Source organism: Ciconia boyciana, chromosome 1 (genome assembly GCF_034638445.1).
Source record: "Ciconia boyciana chromosome 1, ASM3463844v1, whole genome shotgun sequence".
In the NCBI taxonomy this organism is placed as follows: Eukaryota; Metazoa; Chordata; class Aves; order Ciconiiformes; family Ciconiidae; genus Ciconia; species Ciconia boyciana.
The window spans coordinates 200,153,370-200,177,405 of NC_132934.1; the positions used below are offsets into that span (position 1 = coordinate 200,153,370).

Consider the following 24,036-nt stretch of genomic DNA (forward strand, 5'->3'; position numbering starts at 1 on the left):
ACTTTGCAAACCATGGCATGCGGTGCATGAAAACTGGAAAGATTCAGTCTGTTCTCTCATCAAGCTCCTCTACAGCTGTATAGAAATGCTTTTCCTTTGTTACCAATAACGCCTTTCAACAGGTTCTAGGTAGCCCATGTTCAAAAGGCTTAGTTTGGAAAATTACTGAAATTTGGTATAAGTTGAAGAGTTGTTATAAAAGATGAAGCTTGAGTTGTCATTAGCTGCCAAATATGACTTTGTATGCTGGCCCTGTGACAGTTTTCTTTGGTGTGTGTAAGAGTATTTGCTATATTAAAAACTATGGGCTTTTTGAGTACTTCATTCCTTTCCAACAAATGTAATGGTGTTTACTTGAGGTAAGGTCCCCATAGTGCCTTGTAACTTAAAACATAAAATGCTGTGCGGTCATTCAGTGCCATAGGCTGATGTACACCTTTGGCCTGTGTGACTTGGGTTGGTGAGGACCATACACCAGCATCTGTATGAACCAAATGAATTTACTGCTCCTCTATCTCCGACTGGCATGGCATCCCCTAACCAAATGTATATGGTTCCTATCTATTATGTTCTGTTTAGCTCAGGTGGTGATTAATGCTGAATATAATTGGTATCAGTTAAGCACTGTTCTAATAACTGTCTTCGTGGATGAGAGAAGACATAGGTTGTATTATTAAGGAAAGAAATGTAAATGTCATCCCATAGGTGAGAGGATGAAGTAGGAAGCATGCAGAAGACTGTTTAGTTATTGCTGGGACTTTAATAAAGCAGGTTGAAATTTTTTAGCATATGATGTTCTGTGACACCTACATCTAAATTCACAGGTTATAGCTTGTTCCTTCCGCACCCCCCCCGCCCTAAAAAAGGGGTGCTCTGTTCCTACCTGCAGCTCCACTTTCTCCCTTGTGACCCTGTGCTGAACGTATTAATATTGCTGAGTTGACATAGGAATTAAACAAAGGAATGGATTTCTGTCAAGTTAGCAAGATGAACTGGCAATCTGTGCAGCCATTTAAGTTGCAGACCTAGCATGACGGGGCTGAAATTAGATTGTTGGACATGTGCAGGGCTGGTCTGCCCCTATTAGCAGTGGTGAGATGTCAGGTTGGCTCAAGTGTATCGTATACCTTCACTGTACAATTTACTTGCTAAGTCAGACTGTCTTGATATTAGAGACACCAGACTTTTCTCAGAGGTGTGCAGTGAAAAGACAAGAGGTTAAAAGTTTCAGAAAGGGAAATTTCAGCTGGAGAGAAGGCAAAAAAAAGATCACAGGAGTGTGGTTGGGGAAGGCAGTGGAGCACACTACCTGGAGAGGCTATGGGACTTCCCATCTTTGGAGATATTTAAAACTTGACTGAACAAGGCCCTGAACAACCTGATCTAACTTTGAAAAGAGTTCTCTTTTGGCAGGGGATTGAACGACATGAAGTCCAGAGGTCCCTGTCATCCTAAGCTATTCTATGTGGTATGGGTCTGGGTAGCATTAACAGGTTCAAGAACAGTTGAGCAAAGGCTTTTGCAGAAGAATTCCCTTTAAATGTTTGTAAACGTTCTTGTTTCACTGTGGTCTGTTTTGAGCTGTGGTGGAGGATTCACACATTACTATGTTCTCAGGGTACTATTTAGTTTGTGGCTTATCCTGCCCTTCTCGGGGAGGTTTCAGACTAAAGTTGGGTAGTCTGACACTGGTCATACAAACTTCTGTTTCAGATGTTGAAATAAGCTTATAGAATAAGAGCATAAGGGAGCACATTAGTATCCTTAAAATCCAAGAACAAATTGTTTATATAATCTACTCTGACAATTTGTATGCTTGGCTTTTTTTTCGACCTGCCTTTCTTGGAGTTCAGGACCATGACAGTCCTCCTTCCATGAGGAAGTTCAATTTCTCATTGCAGCCAGTCTTCTTTGCGGGGCAGTTTTTCCAACTGTGAAGCATGACTAATAGTAAAGGTGAAAGGAAGAGATGGACTAGCTCTGATTTTGTTATGGCAGGTTACCTGTTGGAAGAAGTCAGACAAATGAATCATTCCAATGCTGAGAAGACTTGCTGAAGTCCTCCAAGTCATCACCCAGCAAAACAAGCTGGATGTGTGCTATATTACAGCTGGATTAGACCAAACATCTGTCCAGATGAGTTCTGTTTCCAGTGATGGCCTCTAGCTGCTGCTTTAGAGAAAGGATCTAAAAAATAAGGATAATCCTTTCACTAGTATACGCTTTACCTTATTTGAATTAGCAATTTCAAGAGCTCGAGGTAGCATCGTTGCATTTAATGATTGTTGATCAACTTTTCTTCCACGAATGTGTCCAGTTGTTTCTGGAATGCATTTATATTTTTAATTTTCTTAGTTTTTATATTATACTTGTCTGGTAGTAGTGAGTTTCACAGGTGTTTTTGGAAAAAAAAGACCATTATGTTATTTGAGAGAAGCCTGCTGTTTGATAATTTCATTCATTCTTGAGTTATGAGAAATACCCAATCATTGTTCTGATTTTTCTTTTACGGTATCCTTTGTGATTTTTATAGCTGTCTATCATATTGCATCCTCCAGTCATCTGTTAGCTAAGCTGAAGGGTCTTGTCAGTTTTTCATGTGGGAGATTTCCCCATACATCTAATCATCCTTGTATTCCTCTGTAGCTGTTTAGATTTATGATACTGATTTTGAGATGGACTAACCAGTACTGCATTCTTTTGTGATGTGGGTCCGTGAGGATTTTAGATGGTTGTATACTTTTGGTATTCTCCTGTATTCCTTTCATAATAGTACTTAACACTGTGCTTTTCTCTGTTACTTCAGAGCAGCAAGGAGATGTTTTCAGAGGACTATGCCCAAGCAGTCCGGATCTTTTTCTGGAGCAGTACTAAGTTACTTAGAGTCCATCATGTGTATGTATAGCATTTCCTCCTTTTGCTTAAGAACTGGTATGGTTGGTGCATTCTACAGGCATACGGTTCAGATTACAGCTTGGGAGATCAGTACATGCAGTGCGCGGCATGCTAATGAAACTTAACTGGGAGCTGAGAACAAATGTGCATGGAGCATACCTGAAAGCACACCGTACTAAGGGTGAGGAGTTGAGAATAGGAATATGAAGATTTATGCAGATTCTGGTATCTTTGAAAAGCAAACGTAGTATCTGATGAAATGAAAATCTAGTGAAAGGGGATTCTTCATGCTTAGGATTTATTTCCCCTGATTGTTTCACAGAGGGAGTATTCATCTTTGAATCAAGATGATGTTGCACGCTCATTTGACATGTCACTGTTGCATTGGCATATTTCTATATTTTGTTCTGAGTTATCAATGAAAATACTCTGTGTCTGCTCCTAGATTCTGCTGTCTGCTGGGGAGCTTCATTAGTCTGTAACTCCATCTGGATAATTCTTCTTCAGGCATTACCTACTGCTGTCTTCCTTTAACCTGCTTCCTAAGAGTCTTACTGTTGTTATGCTAATCTCTGTTCATTAGTTAATTAACAGCTTTCCATATGGAAAGGTGGAGGAAATCATCTTGATTATTAAGTTGAGCTGATGCTGTTACAAGCAGCTAAGTAATATATTCCTTTTCATAAATTTCTGACACTGTTTGGATACTAAAAAGTCTGTCTGGATTAGGCATACATAAGATCTCCACTTATGTGTCCTGGCTTGATGTAGGGGTGGAATTCTGGATTTTGATGATCATGTGCTTTTCCGTTTTACCAGGGGAAAACACGTTCTTTGCATCTATCTCCTTTCCTGCTTTCCAGGTTTCCCTGGCTTCCCCAGAACAAAACGAAGTGAAACTGATGCCTGTGTTGGGGCAGTGACCTGGTAAAGGGAATGCAGTAACATTTGGAGCATAGTGGGGGTGTATGAGTGGCATAAAACCACATATGTCCTGGGAGATGCGGCACAGAAGGGAGGGTGTCAGATCTGAGCTGTAGGAGACATTGATGCAGGTCTTCAGTTCTTTTTCATCCCTTTAAAGTCTGTCTAAAACATTCTGTTGAATAGGGAGTAGTTGTTCGAACAGGGAGTTTAAGAAGTGGGAAAAAGCGGGCAGGAGGATATATTTTAAATAGTCCCTATTCTTTCCCTTCCCTGCCTCCCAAAAAGGAAGACCCCAGACTTTCCTGCTTCTGAGACTTAATGATGAGTGGCAGCAGTACAGTGCTGCCTTTGGCTCTACTGAAACATAGAGTGGTATTGCACCCACCTGAGTGACTGCATGGTGAACTGGCTTGGGAAGTGGATGCAAGAGGAAAAGTTTGGTTTTTTTTTTAATTCTGGTAAGTTTTACTATGTTGCGTTATGAACAATTTTGCTACCTTGAGTGAGATGAAAAAGCTTGCCTATGCTCCTAAAAGAAACTTTGGTCAAATTATGCTGTTAAACCACTTAGGAAGTAGCAGATATAATTGTCTTTATCTTCAGATCAAGACTGATTTAATTTTTTTTATGAAAAATACACTTAAAGTTATTTGAATTAATATAGGAGCAAGTGAATGAAGTTTTATTGCTTTTGTTACTCTAGAAGTCAGATGAGTTGGTTTAGTGGTTCCTACCAAATTAAAAATTTACATAACTATAAGAGTGAATATGAAGAAAGGCTAAAGATATGTCATGGTTTGTGCTGAAATTATGAATTTCAGTATTTATCCTCATGCAGTCCAGCTGTATTAGGTGCAGCTGTGCAAAATGGTAGAGGCACAGCTGTAGTGGTGTTGAAAATAAGCCTTATGCCAGGGTCTCTTGAAAGCTTTGTATAATTAATTTGTGGCTGTGAAATCAATAAAGTGCATAAAGGTGTTTTGCCATGGGATTTTACTGTTTATGATGGCGGTCCCTGGGATTTCAAAAGCCTTGGCCAAGGTCACGAACATCTGCAGTCCCAGGCTTGTAAGCATGACGCGGATGTAGGCTATGTTTTCACAGAAGCCTAAACCAGCCTAACAGTGAGTGACTGAGGAAAACCATTACTTGTCTTTTTGCTGGATTGATTATCTGCTAGTTTAGTGAGCTGGACTGGCTTACGGAAGGACCTGCCAGTTGCCAAAGCTAGCACACGATAATGTTAATAATGTGCGTCTAGGAGTGGAGAGGAATTTGCATGGCTGGAAGGAGAGGAGGAAGATCTCCGTCACTGCATTGCCTCTCTGGGAACTACAGCCTTGGAGTTCTGGAGAGGCAGCCCCTGTTCACTACTGTGAACTTAGACCAGGATCCTGTTGTGACAAAGGAAAAGAATAATATCAGCATCCTTCACGAATGTGTTTCGCAATCTCTTCATGGGAAGAGCTGCAGAAAAGCTACATGATATTGGTCTTTTTGTGTACTTTACTGAAGTATTCTGTTTTCCTGGTAAGAGTGGACTGTAATGCTTAGAGCGCTGGTGTTTTGGGGGGTTGCTGTAGTATGGCATTAAGGCTGTACTGGAGTGGGTGGTATATTCCTTGACTTTCTATTTCCAGTTTTTCAGAAATGGGTAACTTGATAGCTTTTAAGACACCAAGAGGTGGTTGAGCCATGTTTCAATCAGTTCTTCAGGCTGCTTTGGAAGGACCTTGAATTTGACTCTTTCACATCACAAGTAAATATCCTGGCTGCTGAGGTTTTTGCTCCAGCAACAGGTGAAGGAGGGCAGAGGCAGTTCGTAGAATTCACAAAACAGGCTGCAGCATCATTAACACAGAGTCTGAAAATCCAGTAGTTGGGTGTACTCCAGAGGCTGGTGCGTTGGCCTGTGGCACAGGGCATCTCTGGCTCTGGGACTTAAGCATCGATTTGTACAGAGATCAACAGTGCAATTGGGTGACAACCAACATTGAGTTGTACCATCCTTTATTATTATAAAGCAATATTCCAGCTATTGTTAATTGTGGCATTAGTGATGATACGCAAACAGTATCAAAGCTAACACAACAGGAGAAACAATTGTGCAAACACAAACCACACTGGCTCATTTACACACTCGTTGATGAGTTACTGCAGAACTGGCACCTTTCTGTCACGTGGCAGCACAAGAGAAGTCAATACTTCCATGCACCGCCTGGCTGGGGATGGGGGACGGTTCCCACGCTGGTGATGTGGGGGCAAGAGTCATCAATCTGGGGTCCTCTCTGGACCAGGATCTACATGTGTAGCTTCTCTGCCTTGGGTATGCAGGGAAGGCAGGGTCCTCTCATCTTTTTGCTGATTTTGTCTGGCTCTGCAAATAGATAGTCTTCAAGGTTTTGGAATGAACTTCCCCAAACTTGATGTGCCACAGGTTGGGCTTGTATCAGTGGTCTTGGCATCGCATGGGCCCTTCAGTCAGTTCCTCGTTTGTCTTGCCATGACTTTACCCAGGCATCATTGGCACTAGCAGACCCTGCCTGCCTGCTGTGTGTTTCACCTTACAGCTCAGTTTGTTTCCTCTTATGTTACACCCCTCGTCTTAAAGCTACATTTTACACACTTGTCACAGGTAGATTTCATGAGGAGTCCTCCACAGCATCTACATGTATATATGTGTATACGGTAACTGGAGATCCCCAAATGGGAGACTGGATCTGTATCTCTGTTGCAACGGGACTGCAGCCCTGGGGGAAAAAAATATGTTCCCCCTTGTAGCTACAGATGCTGGTGTGATATTAGGTGCCTTAAAGCTGAGTGTGTGTGGTTTTAAAGCAGTGGCTGAAAAGCATTGCTTTAAAATGTCACTGATCTTATGTGCAAACAGAGCTTTGGGTGTTTTCCGCACTGACCATAGTTTTGCATTTTTTTTCATTAAGGTCTTAACCATTCACATTTAGCTTAACTCTATCGTCTCTTCAGTCACTGACTTCTACTATTTGCTTTGCTAATAATGTTGCTGCTGTTTGACTTTTCTATCAACCATGCTTTTTTGGTAGCTTCCCAGATGGCTGAAGTCTTGCATCGTTATTGAGAAAATGTGCAGATAGGTTTACAAAACACGTACACTCCTCTCTGATGAAGAAAACATGAATAGCGCTTTCCTTACCTGCCAACAACAAAAACAGAAGCCCAACCCAAAAACCAAACATGCTTCTTCTTGAGAGAATTAGGGAAGCTTAGCTGCAAAGCCTTTCTTTTGTGAGGTTGGGATTAAGAACAGATGTTGGGTAGCTTCGGGTTAATGAATTGTTTAGTGGGGAATATATAAATATTAAATTCTAATATCAAGAGAAATGACAATATTGTTTCTGGAGCTATTCTCCTCTTCATGTTACAATAACATTCCCTCTAACAGTGCTAAGAATAAAATATATAATTATGACCACATTTCTTCACAGTCATTTTTCAGTAAGTATGTGGAGCCCTGTGACTGTTCAGAGCTTGAGACTTAGGTAATTTATGCAGGTTCTTAGAGTGAACTTGGGCACTTTAAAGTTAAGGGAGTCTTAAAAATTGCCTCTTCTAAACAAAACCCCAAAATATGTGTATGTGGAATAAAAATTAGTTTTATTCATAAAAGAAATGCTTTTTAGAAGAGGATATCTGAAAATACGTATCGTGTGTCTGTTCCTTCTTATATTGGAGGATGAATACAGAGATGTAACTTCTTTGGTAACATGGTTCAGGCTGTATCTGCAAGAGTCGAACAAGGTGTGAAACAAGGTAAAAGTAAATTACATCCTACCTTCTGAAGTATGTACAATTCTAGATATATTTTTGCCATTTCCCAGTAATGGGCAAAATGCTAGGGAAAGGAGCTCTTTCTAGGTGTTCAGTGAAAGTCCAGAATTTTTCCTGGTTTTGAGTGAGAGAAGTTATTCACTTTACAAAATCATTTTCACTTTTGCAACTCCTCTTGGCTTCCTTGTCCTGCAGGCTGACTTAGGTGATAAGCTTCCTCCTCTGGCCTCTATTCTGTTGCTCTTTTTTTGCTAAATCTTGGTTTAGTGTTCCCTGTAGTTACATTTCTGTTTGCTTACATGATTCAGGTATTGTGTTTTGTGTGTATTTTACTTGTATCTGTCTGTAAGTTTCCATTAATGTGCTAACAGCCAAAAGCTGTTAATGAAGGTAGGTGTTTTAGGCCATGCCATTTTGGAAGTACACTAAGCCAAAGGAGTTTTCCTTGTCAAATTTAGATAGTCTTTGAAGACTTTTAAAAAATCCTTATCTCGCTGTTAATCAACTCCTTCCAAATAACTATGCTGGGACAAAATGGTTTTGAAATTTTAGCAAGATTGATGGAGGAGGAAGTGCTAAAACCTGAATTTTGGCAGGGAAGCTGGCTGCCCTGTGTGACTGCCTTTCTTCATTAGATTGGTGAGAGTAAATGCTTTTGTGATAGGAGGCAAAGCCTAAAACTCTCAGAAACTAAAATGCATCATTATCTCAGTTTAAATCTTTCATGAAGTGATGACTTTCAACTTCTGTGTTTGGGGGGGGGGGGGGGTGGGGTGTGAGGCTGATGGGGGGGCTACCCCTGTGATGTCCCGCTCCATCTGCACGTGCTTACTGTAGAAGGCTACCTGTAAGTAAAAACAATGTGACCCCTGCAACAATGGGTGGTTATAGCTGTAGTTTCAGCAAGTTTAATTTGAAAATGGGCAACTGGAAAAAATAGATACTACAAGGTATTTCTTCACATAGGGATAATATTAAAGTTTCTCTTGCAGTAGGAGAGCAGTTGCTGACAATATTTGATGTATAGTGAGCCTGATAAATAGATTGCATATCACCTAGGTCTCAACTTGTGAGCTTTGGAAAATGAGTATGGCCCCTACCAGCATTATTATGATCTGCTGCCTAGTAGAAGAGGGGTCACAATGCTTCTTTCTTGACTTAAAACTTTGTCTTGAAATTCATTGTCACAGTCCTGGCTTTTTTTGTTAAGCCATGCCTATACTGTCTCATAGGTACAGAACTGGACAATATGGAGATCAGCTACTTGAATCTTGTGATCGAATTGCGATTCTGATTTCAGGGGCTGTGGATGGGCTAGGGTCCTATCTCTTGCTGGAGAACCAGGACCTGTCATGGGGATAGTCCACCCTGCAGTGGAGGCTGCAGTGTGTGTTGATGCTGAGACTCCTATCCTTCTCACCCTCTAGGATAACAGACTCTGGGCCTGAACTTGGGACCCATTTATCTTCCATGCCTCCTTGTGGGGGAAAGAGAGAAGCACCCGTAGTTGGTAGGAGCTGAGGGAAAAGTTTGTTTGTTTCCACCAGCCCTCCTCCTCCTTGCTGCAGGATGAGGAGGCCAAGTTCATTCTGGCTCCAAGAGAACGGTCAGAGGAAGGAAGCAGGAGAGCAGGACTAGAGGCTAGTGCAAGTGCAGTTGTAAGGGCACTTTAGGACTTTTTGTATCCTTTAGTAATGTATATTTTTAGGATTCCTGTGCTACTGCAGTAGTGATGTCACATTCCTGCTGAAGTCAAAGCAAGCTGATTTTATTTGTTAACATTAAATGGTTTAAAAATATTTGGAACAATCGCAGAATCATGGAATCATAGAATGCTTTGGATTGGAAGGGGCCTTTACAGGTCATCTAGTCTAACCCCCCTGCAAGAGCAGGGACATCTTTAACTAGATCAGGTTGCTCAGAGCCCAGTCCAACCTGACCTTCAATGTTTCCAGGGATGGGGCCTCCACTACCTCTCTGGGCAACATGTTCCAGTGCCTCACCACCCTCATTGTAAAAAATTTATTTCTTAAATCCAGTCTAAATCTGCCCTCCCTTAGTTTAAAGCCATTGCTCCTTGTCCTGTCACAACAGGCCTTGCTAAAAAGTCTGTTCCCATCTTTCCTATAGGCCCTCTTTAAGTACTGGAAGGCTGCAATAAGGTCTCCCCGCAGCCTTCTCTTCTCCAGGCTGAACAATCCCAACTCTCTCAGCCTGTCCTCGTAGGAGAGGTGCTCCAGCCCTCGGATCATTTTCATGGCCCTCCTCTGGACCTGCTCCAACAGCTCCATGTCCTTCTTGTGCTGAGGGCTCCAGAGCTGGATGCAGTACTCCAGGTGGGGTCTCACCAGAGCAGGGTAGAGTATGGAAAACAGTGAAGTTTTCCATAACTGTTCTGTGTAGTTATGATGTTTTTCTTATCTTTGTCCTTCTCTTCTGTATTGAGTTTCAATTGTTCTGTCTTGACTGACGTTTTTCTGGTCTGCATGGGTTGAATTCTTGTTGCTTTGTAGGATCTTACTGGCTTCAAGGAACTGTGCATGGATTTGCCCATCACTGTCAGCCAGGCATTTTACAGAAATTACTTTGCTAAACAGAACTGCCTGTCGGACCTTGCTTGTGCTTTGAAACAGGAGAACAGTGAATGTGGTGATTAGGAAATAACGTTTTATTTAAGGATCTGAATGGTAACCTCGTGTCCAGCATTCATCCTCTAGCTGTCCACAGCTAGACTACCATAAGCTAAATATCCATTATAGGACATTTCTCAGATTTATCTGTTGCCAATGTGCTTAAACCGGTGTCCTAACTGCAGTTACGGTGGAAACAGTAACAAATAGGTATAAAGCGCACACATAACTTTCTAAAGCATTTTGACTGCTGTGTTATACTGTGTCCTGGTTTTCATTGCCTAAACCTACAGAAGTGAAAGACTATTAAAGCTTACACTGAATTTTCTTGGAACCAATTTGAAACATTTTCTTGACCCTGCGATTATAAAGAAAGCATTAAGATTTAAAAAGAAAACCAGATCTTGATCATAGTGTATGTAAGGTCTGTGATAATTATATGTGCTGCTTTTGTGATTACTTTATATGGGGGTCTGTGAGTTTGGTCTAGCACTGTCAAGTTTAATCTTGTAACTCTTGGGATATGCAGAATTTCCCATGCAGAATTCAGTCATTTTCCCAAATTCTGCAGGAGCAATCCTCCATGGGGTGGATGGCGTCTGGGCTGATCCTGTTCACCTAACACTTCCAGAAGGTTGTCAGGAGTCAATGTACTGTTAGTTTAGTTGAATTTGTGGATTTTCTTGTTGAGCAATGTGCACAGTGGTCAGAAAAGAGAAAGCTCTAAATGAATCCTGTGAGGAGACTGACAACAGTCAGAGCTGATAGTGGATTAACAGCTCACATAGATACATAGACCAGCTGCAGACGTCCGTTTGTCAGTGTCCTATCACAGCTAGCTGAGGGCTATGCCTTCATCATCCTTGATTCTTTTCTCTTGCTCCTCTATGGTCCTGCTTCCTTGAATGAAGACTCCGCTCCACCTTCCTTGCTTTTGCCTTTCAAGTCCTACCTGCTTTTCTTCAACCAGCAGGTCTTGGGTACCTGTTTTGACACTGAGAAGCAGACATGAACAGTGGAAACGGTGTCCTCATGCAGTGAGGACAGTTCCTCTGCAGACTGATTACCATGAATTATGTATCTGAAGTGTATTGTGCGCATAAATGAATGGTAATTTCAGTGGAGAACCTGTAATAGTCTATATTTGAGGGTCAAATTGTTAGTAGAGAAGTAAAATCTCTGTAGTTTTTGTTGCTTATCTTGGAGAGGAAGTCTTATCTCAGAAAACATTTTGATATTGATGGTAATAATTTACTTCGGCTCTCTAGTCAATTAATGTGTGTGTGTATATATATATATAGTATCTTATATAAGACCATTTCAAAACTGAGACTAGATTTTATCACTAACCACATTTATCTCCTGTTTTACTTGCAAAAGACTTAATAAAGTACTTCAGCTCCAAAATAGAAAGCAAAATCTGATATGAAGAAAAAAAAGTCTTTTTTTCCCCTATTGTTAAGTCTCTGCATGAAAGCAAGACATGAGTGAGTAGATGTGTAGGAGGTGATTCCTCCAGCAGTCACGCATTTGTTCCAAATATATACCGAAAAATACTGGGCACTCTGAGGTTTAAATAATTCAAATCATAATTACTTTTGGAAAAGAACTTTTTTTTAAAATCAAACAAAGTTTTCGTTCGGAAAGTCTTAAATCTCTACCACATTGTCTCTATTGCAGGTCTTGTTGGAAGCCATCTATTGAATCTTTCTTACCAATCTTCAAAAATAATCTTGAGTATCGTTTAAATTGGAAGATGAATTACTGCTGTAATTTAAATGGTTATTTCAAAAAGCAAGTGCAAAGGAAGTAATTGGAACATAGTTGAAGTTGTTTATTATGCTAGCTAGGTTTTCTGTAGTAACTCAAGGCTCTGGAAGTCGCTTCACGACAGATCTGAATTGGACAGCAGAAGCTGCTATTGATACCAGTTGTCTAAACTGCCTTCTGGCCTGGTGCCCGAGGCAGGAACGTCTGATCCACTTGTGAAGCAGTTGCTGAACGCTGTAGAGCTGAGCGTCTTCATGTAGCCTTAATTGTTGGCCGGTGGCATCTGCTTCATGAGTGGATCAGACATCCCTGCATTGTTGGGTATCAGCATCTGCTAGAGAAGTGGGGTGAATAGCTGAGAACAGAAGTGTGTCTAATCATCCAGTTCTCTGTGTCTTACCCCTGTATTTGTTCTCTTTTATTAGCTATCTTAATAAGGCAAGCAACAGTTATTGAATGTGCCGTGATATGCTGTGGGAAAAAGCATATTTAAAACACTTGAAAAGTGTTACTGGTAAAACTGGGATGGAAACTCGTTATGGCTTGACTCCACAGAAGTCAGGGTAATGCAGTCTTGGGGCGTGTTGCTTGACATGACTTTGGTAGAGTTAAGCTTGGAGTCTCCTTATTCTGAGAATCTGATTCTTTTGTGTAACTTGCCTATATAGCAGAACTGTGCTGGGGAGTAATTCTTTTAAGGTGTTTTTTGTTATTTAAGATACAGAAATCTGGTTTTAGGGGGTTTTGAGCATCTTAGTAGAAGAGCACAGTAAGTTAAAATGTAATGACTTTTGATTATTTAGGTATGTTGCAGCTATAACAATTGCTTACATGGATAGAGTAATATATTTGTCTGTCCTAAATGCGGTATGTGCACTAGTTAAAAATTATTGCTTTGTTTGTTTCCACCAACCCTCCAGGGGGTTTGAAATATGTTTTTCTCCTTTTTTCCTCTTTCTCCTTCTATTTTTGCCCATACTCCTCAGCTATGTTATCACTATCACATGGTGTTCCCCTGCACATGCTTCTCAATTTTGCTCATGATCTTTCTCCTTTGCATATGCCTCACTGTTACTTGGCTTCCCTGCCTGCTGGGACATGTTGGCGAGCCATCTGGGTTTCCTTTATTCCTCGCTTCTCTGAGGATGTCTTGCCTGATGGTGGCTGTCAGCAAGGTCCAGACCCAGTGGTGCCATTGCCATCTGTGGTGGCTTTTGCTTATCCCTGTATATTGATGGAGATTCAGTTTCTTATTCTTGTCTCTGTTAGGCTTCCAGGCTCTCTGCAGCACAGAGTCTAGACATCATTCTGAAGAACAGCTAATGTGTTTAATTGGTTTTTCATAAGCCGATAATGGCCCACAGACCAGAGGTCAGGAACAGTTTTATTTTACGTCTTGACTGCAGGGAAGGCAAGATTCCCCTACATATTTGGGGAAGCTCAGTTTGGAGAGTTTGTGGTGAATTTTCTGAAGTCACACTTCAGTAGAAATCTCAGATTTTTATTTCTACCCTTGTCAAGTTTGTAACATGCTTTACTTGCAGACATAAACATTGCCTTTGGCAAGAAAGTTCCTTCTCGGCTTTAGCTGTAGCAGGTACAAGCAATTTGATCTTTTTTTTTTTTTTTTAAGCCCAAGAAAATTCTCTTAGTAGGCATGTTTGCCTTTCCATAATCCTACTAGTGTTTAGGCTGTACTGTTCATAGGGGACCTTTTTTGTAGGTGAGAATACTGTGGGTGTCAGCTTAAAACACTCCAGTGCACTCTCTCTGTGTTCTCTTAAGCAGCAAAATCTGGAGGAGTGCGTGACTGTTCTTTGTGACATGCTAATTTGCAGATTTCCCCAGTGTAATTGTAGAAAGATGCTGAATTCCGTTGTATTCAGTGCTGTCTTGCCATAGCAAAAGTCTGTGAAAAATCAGAATTTTTCTCTACCAGTTTTCTGTCTGCAAAGAATGAATGCTGTTCATCCCATCCTTAATTATGTTTATACACAATCATGGGCAGGATTTTTCTTAGCAAAAGTATGATGCAGAGATAACAGTACAAACTGGTTAACTAAATCATACTTAAATAAAAAACTATTCCATAATTGATTTTAATAATAATGTTGTCAATTGAATGTTAGAAGTTGTTAATTTTAAGATACTGTCACTGTCCACAAGTGACCAATAAGTAATATTCTCTGGCATCTAAAATCATTAAGAAAATAATGTCACTTCTAATATATGATCAAAAAATGTTGTATTTTGTATGTCTATGATGGTCAACATGAAACTGCCTGAACAGAATCACTTGGGGAAGAATTTGATACTTATTTTTTAAAAGCAAAAGGTGTTTTCAGAAATAAGGGGAAGAAGCTAAAAAAGCAGACACCACTTCAAATGTGGATGTGGTGTTACTTCTTCAGCCTGTTATTGGCAAATACATGGTGACTTCAACTTTAGTCTTACGAAGAGAGCATCTGATGTTTGCAACCCATTTGCTATCTTTCTCTATTACCTTCATTGCTGGTCTCTATTACCTTCATTGCTTGGCACTCTTCATCCTGACAAGTCATAATTATATATATATTTTTTTAAAGGTATGTTACTGAGGTAGGAAATGCTTGTCCTAAGCATGTGCTTCTGAATACTTATGTGTAGCTTCAGATCCTCTGTCTGCATCTACTTCTTCTATTTAAAACAAAACCAAACCCCCAAGCCCCTTTTATTTTTGCCCCTTATTTTTTCCACATGTACCTTCACCAGATGTTTCCTAGTCATGTGTGTATTTTCCAAATGACAGTTGGTCTAACCCTTTCTCACATCTACTTCTTTCATGTTCTGAGTGTCACTATGAATTAATATTTTAAATTATTTGTGATATCTCTTTGTGTTAATCAGTTTCTGCTTAGGTAATGTATGCCAATTTTTTAGCCTTTTTAATCATTCCCAGTTGTGCTGTCCTTTCTTGTAGCATCAGTGAATAATATGATATAATGTAAATCGATGGTGTACCATCAAGGGAGGAGCTGAAAAAAAGATGATCAAAGATAAATCTGTGTTATATAAGGAAGAGACAAAGATGGGTTATTTTGGAGAGGAAAAAAGTAAGTGACGATATATAAACTTACGGAATTAAATGGTGCTGCTGTATCAAGTGCTCTTCTTTATCTTCCCATGGTACAAAAGGATGGTTGCAGGCAGTAAGAATGAGAAAGCTGGTTAAAAAACTACCAGTACTCTTGTGTCTGTTGAGGAACCCGTGCTGTTTGGAAGGTTTAATATTGTTAATTTGTTGCATTTGTGACTTGGGCATTTTTCAGATCAGCGGATTGCTTATACTAAGGTTGCCAGAGGTAAACAGTTGTTATGAACAATGTTGGCGCACCTCCTGTTTTGTTAGTAGGGAGAGCTATGGAGTGAGCTATGGAGTTAGTAGGGAGGGCGATGGAGCTTTGTCTGTGGTACCGTTTCTCATAACATTCTCATAGGGGTAAGAAAGGGGAGAAGGAGGATTTAAAGGGGGTGTGCTGACCTCGAATTCATTGAGGAGGAACTTCTATTTCTGATGAAAAGCTGAATCCAGTTTTGTTTTTATCAGGTTCCACACTGGAAAGAAAAGGTAATTGCATGGAAGTTAGGTTTAGATTTTTGTAAAGTATCTGGTCTCATAGTCAAGGAAGGCAAAACCTGACTTGGGATTAGTTTTACACGATAGTTCCTGTCCTTCCAAAATAATTGTCTCATTGCTGTAACACCCATGTAAGCCGAGATAGGTTATCTCCTGAGAGTGGACTTATTTTATTGGGTGTTTTAATGTATAAAAAGTGAAAAATCAAATGTAGGGTGATATGTGAGTCTGTGAAAGGAAGCTATTAAGACTCTAATCAAGGATGTAAGAGCCTAATCTCTCTCTCTTCCTGCCATTGAAGATCACTGCCCAACTTTTGAAAGGCTTGCCTGCATCTGAGATGCAGACTGAGGGACTTGCTCTTGGCAGAACTGATCTTTATGTGCAGAAGGAGCTATAGTCATTCCCTGTGCATTCAGTTGTTGTAAGGAAAGCTGGAGCATGCTTACACTACACCAGAAAAATGTGTTTGTACCTATGATTTGGACAGCTTTTCTGTTTGGCTGACCTGTGCCGACACATTCCTTCAAACTTCATCTGCCTGCCTGTATCCCAAAATATTAGAAAGATGGTGACTGCTGAGGACTCAGTCCTGTATTTACCATAATATGGAGAACCTCAATCTCCAGCTCTTTTCTTTTTTTTAACTCGGTCCTCTTTTCTGACTGTGAGGTGTTAAAGGTGTTTTCTACTTTTGACTTCACAGACTATTTTCTCCTGAAGTTTAGTGTTTCTGCTCTTTTCAAAAAGATTTTTTTCCCACTGGCTCATTTACTGTTGATGGCTTGAGGAGAATCATCACAATTATTTGTGCTCTTCTAAGAAGGAGATTGAGAAGGGCAGCAAAGACCTTGGCTTTCTCATGCTTTTCCCTTGAGCAGAAAAACCACAGTAAAAGTTTTTCACACAAAGCAACCACACAAAGCAAGTATGGCATTTCTGTAAGCACATGCAGGATTTAGATCTTCTAACATATGCTTATTTGCTTTGTTACAATTTTGTCATCAAATACCTTACCTTAATTGTTCTCTCCCCCTCTTTTTTTTTTTGTTTTTGTTCAGACTAGTGATAGCAGGACATAATGAAGCAGAACAAACTATGTTTCTTTTTTTTTATATACTGGTTGACATAAGAGGAGGGGTTACATTACTTTCTTATTAGTTGTCCAAGCTTTCAGATAAGCTTAGTGGTCCTGAAAGTATTAGTGCTAGTCTGCCAGAGTGTATCTAGTCTTGTCTTTATCCAGTTTCTCTTTCCCTTTTGTGAATAATCGCCATTTCAGTCAGTAGTCTTGCTGGATCCGATCAGTAGGCACTGCTGTTGCTGTTCCTGTTCTGTATCCAGACAACCTTGGTAGCTGAAAGGATGTAATTTTATTTATAATACTGTGTTATATAGGAACTCTATTCTTATGGGGCAGTATCTTGCTATGCTAAAACCAGAAAGATGACCATTGTCCTGTAGAACTTTTTATAGGTAACTTGTAAGACAAAAGAGAGAGCAGATGAGTGTTAGCGGTAACATCAGACAGTACAGAAAGGAAAGCGGTATAGCTGGAAGTAGTTTCAATATGCCAAAAGAGCCTGATCATCACACTGTTTTTTTAATTCCCTGTGAGCTGGATGGTAGAGAAGAGTTTGAAGGAAACAATTAGAAAGAAACAGTGAATGTGTAGGTATTTTGGGGGACCTTCCAAGCACGATGGGTACTTGGCATACGTTTCTAACCCTATTGTACCAAGGGGGTGCTGGGTACTGGCTTCTAGGGCTCTCGAGCTCACCTAAGCCAGTGTTCTTGTAATGTGAAATTTGTACACAGAATATGCATATGCTGGGCTTTCCTTTAAAGCCTTAAGTTAGCTGGACTTTACTTTCAGTGCACAGATAACTACTGTTTGAATGCAGTGAAGCCAGTAGACTGTGAGCTTTAAGCTCCCTCTGGTGGCTATATAGTACAGTTTAAAGCTTACCTGTTGCACTGGTCTGTTCTGGACAGTTTTGAGAGCCTAAGTGCATAATGTATTATTAAATTATTGTGATTTTTAAAATTAATACAGGAATATGATGTGCTGTATGCCTTTCCACGGTGCCAAAGGTCTTCTGTAATCAGACTTCAGAGAAGTAGAAGAGTTAAAATAACGTAAAGGTAGAGGTCTCTTTTCTAGTTATTGTAAGCATAAAGAGGGTATTTCCCATAAAGCTTTAATTCTGTCTCTTTTTAATGGTGCCATAATTTGCTGCTGATGTCCCTGAAAGTGCTCGTAAGTATTACAGAACACTGAAAATAGATGTGACTTCTATATGACAAACTCACATATGCTTTGTAAATGCAAAATCAGTTCAAGATCAGGTAGCCCTGATTTGCTGCTCTTGCTCTAAGAATGTGAATGTAAGTGACCCCAGACTTGCAAAATATTGTGCTTTGTCACTTGCACCCAAAGGATTCCTTCTAACTTGGCTGTAATTAGTGAGACTTCATGAGACTGCAGAGCTGTGAGCTGCAAGGTCAGTACTGCTGAAAGGGCAATGTCATGCCATTCCTTCTCTCCCCATTGTTGCACGGGCTCTGGCACTTGGCTGACTTCTTGATGCTTATTAAAGTAACAAAAGAGTGTTCATTCCCTCCCTCCCCCCCTTTTCTGGTTTTTGTTGTTGTTGTTGTTGCCTAGTTGATAGAAGGGATAATGCAAGGAGGTGACAAGACCATGCAGGTGAGAGCAAGAGAGGAGTGGGACCTCGCCTTTTGGTAGCAGAGAGTTATTAAAATAAGTCACTTGTCTCAAGAAATTTGATTCTTAGTTCTCAGGAAACTTTATTGACCGAAGCTGCTGTTTCTTAAGACTTCAGAGTATTCCCGTGGCATTGCACAACAACAGGCTGTGGATTAAATGCACTTTAAATGGTAACTGGTGCTGAAAACGCAGCCTGTCACCAGCCATAATGTCCTATACTGTGCTGGCACAGGCTTCTTTGCTGGCTTATAGTGAACCAGGCTAGGGGACTGATCCAGATGAAAATAACCTGCCTTTGGTGGGATGCTTTTTCGTGATCGCTTCCCCAGTCTGGTTCTTTGCGCATTTGCAGAAATGCTTACCCATAGAATGGGGAAAAAAGTGTGGACTGCTTTTTTGTTTGGTTGGTTTGGTTTATTTGCAATAGCACTGACTGAAGTGCATGTCAAGCTGTTCCTGTATAGGTCATTCCTGTGCTTTTGATAACCCATTCCAAATATTCTTCTGGCATTCAGTAGAGCTGGCTGTGTTGCAGTGAATATAGCTAGAGTCCACACAGAGAAGTACTGTCCTTCAGACTGCAGAAAGCATGGGTGGTTGGCAACAGCTCCTGCTGATGCTGATGGCATGCAGGAGAGTTGAGTTTTTATCACAGAAGTGTCATGTGCCCCAGTTCGGTGAGGCTGCTTCTTTATAAGTTTAAATTTGCTTTAAAAGTTACTAAAAGTTTGGGTTTCTGCTTTGGGTTGGAGTTCGCTGAAGCTCAGTGTCCTGGAAGGATTCGAGTACTGCCATGGAGCTTACTTCTGTGTCAGTTGTTCATCAGTGCGTAATGCCCCAAATATCCGAAAGCTTTTCTGTGTGTGCATCTGTGTCAGCCTGCTGACTTAGACCCTGAGATGCTGCTCTGAGCACATGGAAGACAGACTTGAACTGAAGGCATGCTGCCATCTACATGTGTGCACGACCTAACATGTACTGCCGCCTACCCAGAAGGGGGCATGGACAAACACTGATTTGTCACCAGAGCTGGTAAGGTTGAGCTGTCCTGTATATGTTCAAATCACTATCTAGGGAGGTCCTGCCCCGAACTGGCTGTAGCAGAGCAGGTTTGTGAAGTGACAGAGCATTTATTCTGCATCCATGAGGCTTTTCTGCAGCCGCCTTCTTCCACTTCTTTTTTTTTTTCTCCCTTCCTAAGGCAGTCATAATATCTGCACTGGAAAAGTTGTGAGAGTCAGAAATTTGCTGTGTAAGAAGGAGCACAGCTGTTCATTAGGACCCCCTTGATCCGAGGATCAGCAATCTGCTTTCCTTTGCTTCATTTAGTCAGATTACTGAAGAAATGATTGAGGAGCAGCAGCTTTAATCTGTGGTGTTAGCTTTTATTTGAATCTTCTGTTGTCTGTGCTTTGTCAAGGGTGAAAGAATTAAATCAGACTTGATATGTTTTACTTACTGGAAAATATTTCTCTTAGGTTAAAAACCTTGGGTTTTGTGTCAAGGTCTTCGTGCTTTTATTCCCAAAGCAGCAGGTACAAAACAAAACCAAAAGATACGTGGCACATATGTTCTCCTCAGATTGACAGGGACAGGAGTCGAGTTTGGAAGTTCAGCTGCAGTTCAATAACCCACTCTGTCACCTTAACTCAGCTCTGTAGTTTTAATGCAATCTTTCTACGCGTGCATGTTCCTTTCTCAAAGGCGCATCAGTTCAGCTTACGCTGCTTTGTGGTATCAGTCCCCTGTAAGAGTACTTCGTGCTTGTTCAGATAAATCCCAAATAGCAGAAATTGGAGAATATTAATGGCAAAAGTGGAGAGCAGCGTGGTGTTGTGAACAGCCGATGTTTTCTGCAGGCTTGTTTCCACCTTGTGGGACAGCGGGGGGGATCTCAGGGTTGCTCGGTGAGGTGAGGCTGCAATACAGGCAGTTAGCTCTCATCTGTGCTCCGTAGGTGATATCTCACCTCACAATGATCCAGGTTAATGCTTAGTTTCATGCTTTACCTATAGTTGATTTTCAGGCAGAAACCACCGTGGAGCTGGCTTTCAGCAGTAGTGGGGCAGCAGGTGCTTCCTGAGCAGTTTAAGGTACCCAAGATGTAAGGGGATGGGTATGTAAGAGGATGGGCGTAGGCAGCTGGGGAACCGCTGTAGCCATCCCCAAACAAGCTGATCCCTCTCTCAAATTCAAGCCCTCACTCAGTCTTTAAGATGTCAACTTTAATGTGAAACACTAGAGGGTAGTATGTTACTGCCAATACTTTATTTTAGAACATATCCATAGTCATGATTTTTTAATCCCTTGAATTTTTTGGTTTGAGTAGAAAAAGCATTGGGTTGAATATAGATCTGACTTATCTTTCTTCAGGAGCGTCATTAGGAACACAATACTTGGAATCATTCACTGTCTGCCTGATGTCTCAATATTCACACTTAAGATGTACACAATGTAAATACACAGTGGTATATAAGAGGCCATGACTGAGAAAGAACAGGCAGTTTAACCAAGAGAAACTTGGTTTTGATGTTTAACAAGGCAAATATTTATAAGTTCATGACATTGCTCATATGTATTTACAATTGGGGTGGGGTTTTAGTACTTGAATAACTGTGGGTTTTTTCCTCTTTTCTTTCAGGCACCACCTTCCATGGTCAATAATGAACAACGCCAACATGCCGAGCACATATTCTTATCATTTAGAAAATCAAAATCACCATTTGCTGTTTGCAAACACATTTTGGGTAAGTTTTAATAAGTTAAGCATGTACCTATTTTTATAACTGTAACTGTGCTGTTCTTCTGCAGGTGGGAATACAAACATTAGTTTTGACACTTTTTGATGGAGCATGAAGCCTATTGCTTCCCTTTGGTTTTGTTTCCGGCAGCCTTAAAGTCTGCAATGTGCAACTTCATGTAGCTAAGTTCCTAAACTGATTTAATAGATTCAGGTTTCCTCTGCTACATGATTGTTATAATACTGTCTAATCTGTGGAGCTTGTAGAACTGCCTGTAGTGTGATTGCTTGGCTTGATGCTTCCCATTGAATCAACCAATGATGGAATTTTATATACTTTCTCCAGATTTTGCACTGGTGCTGAACTTTTTTCATGGTGAGAATTTATTTCAGGTTGAATGTCTCAGTAAGTTGCTGCTAACAGCCCAACTGTTGTGTTTAAAAAAAAAAAAAGTTAGAAAAGTGTCTGTCCACCTGGTAGAAGCAATAGAGTATTGATTCAAAGTTTTGTGGGATTATACCTGTGGAGAAAGGAAAGAGATAGGTAGGTATCACCGTTTATCAGAAATTTCTTGGGTTTTAATGGAAATGCTGTAAATGTGGTTGTGTTACAAGTCTTTAAAAACAAATCTGTTTTTACAGGCGCTATAGAGACTTATTAGAGTTTGGCAGCTAAATAATCTGAAAATTGCAGGAGCAGTAAGCATTTAAGATTCCTGCTCAGCACCACTGTACTTACCAGATGTGAGTGCTGGGGGGAGGCAAGGGGGAAGTTTCAGTGAAAGCTGACTCCAAAACCTGGTGAGGAAAACATGGAAATTTGTGGATAAGAACACACGCCGAAACCACAAAAAGCAACTTTTCTTTCAAATAATTTACCAGAATGAACAGAAAAATATTAGAATTATGTTTAAAATATTATTATTTTCATACTTAATTAATTCCACAGTAATTTTTTTAATAGTTACTTCTAAATTTACTGGATTAGAGATGTACAAGTCATGAATATTGTGATGTCAATATTGCAGGCCTACTACTGTGTTGTTAAATTATACTCTGATATATAGAGCAGGCTGTGGTTCCTTTCCTACGCCCACTCCCCAACCAAAATTTTTTTCTACAAATGAGTTTCTTGTAGTATATTATATTAGTACTTCATCTGGTCCTGAAGACTGTAACCAAACTTTCTGCTTTATGGGTCTGCAAAATTTATGCTTTTTATTTTCACATTGATTTTTAGAGAATTTTAAGTGGGGAAAAAAAAAACATAAGTAACTTTGCAGAACATTTTGGTGTCTCGTAAGTGATTTACTTTTCACTACTCAGAAGTAAATGGAAATTTATGAAATAAATACCTAGTAATACTGTCTGTGCTAAGGGATACATCACTGCATCTTGTTCTCAAAGAAGGGAATACAGTTTAGCATTAATAATGAAATATCACTGCAGACATTTTTCATTTTTTTTCTTCTGAAATGTGGCTGATTGGAAGGAATATGATCCTGTTTTTAACACCTCTTGGATGTCTAGAAATGTTGCATCCTTAAACTGCTCATGTGCTATCACCATTGAGAAACCAGCGTGTTTCCACATGGGACAGGTTTTCCCTGGCAGTGGCTTCTCCAGTAGGCAGTTGTGATGCTGAGACCTGGAAATGAGAGACTTTTCCCAAAACTTTGTGCTTCATGAGTAAGTGTTTGTACAGTCTGGACAGAAAGAACAGCTGGTTAACACTTGGGAGGTGAGAAGGGAGAGGCAGGGATTATGAAATCAGGAACTGGGAAGGGAAACAAGCTGTTCATGATGAATAAAAGAGTTAAAGTATACTGAAGGTGTATACGTAAAGGTGTAAAGTATACGTGCAGGTGCGAATGGGTAGGAACCAGAGGATCAGAGCAGATGAGTTTAAAAAGAAACAGAAAAAAAAAAGGGTCAAGACAGGAATTGGGATGGAGGTAGAGAGATAACAAGAATGTTGATGGCGTTTGTGGAAAGAAGAGTGGACAAGCGATACAGGGAGAGCAATAGAGATGATGAGCATAAGGAAAAGGGGAACAGCCACTACCATATAGTTGCTTTAGAAACCTGGAGTTGAACTCAGGAAGCATGAGGCTCTACGTTCTTCTGCTGTAAGCTTATAGCTCTTAAATGTACTGGCAAAACTTGTCCTGTCTTTCTTTAGTAACTTCATGTAGAGGATAATGGTGTTCTGACTAGTTATAAGTTTACACCGAGTGCTGGACGTCTGTGCTGTTAATGATTGCAGTTGTGCATCTGCACTTGACGCAAACGAGAAATTCCATCCTCTTTTTTCTTTTTTTTTTGATAGCATTCTCTTTTTGTGTGAGCTTTGTACAGTTTGAAAAGCCAAAGACCCAGAAGGTAGAAAATGCCAGAATTAAAATACCCATGCAGGAATAATCTGGCTCATTTCTATGTGTGTGTTACACATACACATTAATCTTTTAATTAAGTGTCTCCAAATTAAGCTAAGTAGATGTAAAGGTGGTTTGTTTTGATTTAAGCATGTTTACCTGTGTAGGGTTTAGGTTTGGAGCCAGATTAAATTACTTAAAAACATTTTAGCAAATTGGCTGCTATCTTGGTTATAGAACTTGCATATTAAAAATATATATATTATGAGCTCCTGTGTATATAATCAGGGAAAGAAAGTTTGTTTTGTAGTTATTTAAAGCCCATCATCCACTGACTGAGGCTTTCTCAAATAAACCGAGTTTTTCTAGTCCTGGCATAGACCAGGACATCCACCCACTATAGCTCAAACTCAGCTTCCTGTTCAGGAATTTTATTTCACCATTTCATATTTTATGCTTTTGCCACCCTGTGGCTACACCTTTTCCAAATGCTTTCTATGTTTCCTACAGAGCTCAGAATGTTTTGAAATTGGCTACTGAGATAC

At 40.2% G+C, this 24,036-nt stretch overlaps 1 protein-coding gene across 1 annotated transcript in view; it reads left to right on the plus strand.

The window, feature by feature from the left end:
* The window catches only part of XPO4 (exportin 4), an 84,194-nt gene that overhangs the window by 3,285 nt on the left and 56,873 nt on the right, over positions 1-24,036 (plus strand). Inside the window, exon 2 of the mRNA XM_072850515.1 lies at positions 21,018-21,123. Coding sequence (XP_072706616.1) covers positions 21,018-21,123 — 106 coding nt within the window. The remainder of the gene's footprint in view (positions 1-21,017; positions 21,124-24,036) is intronic.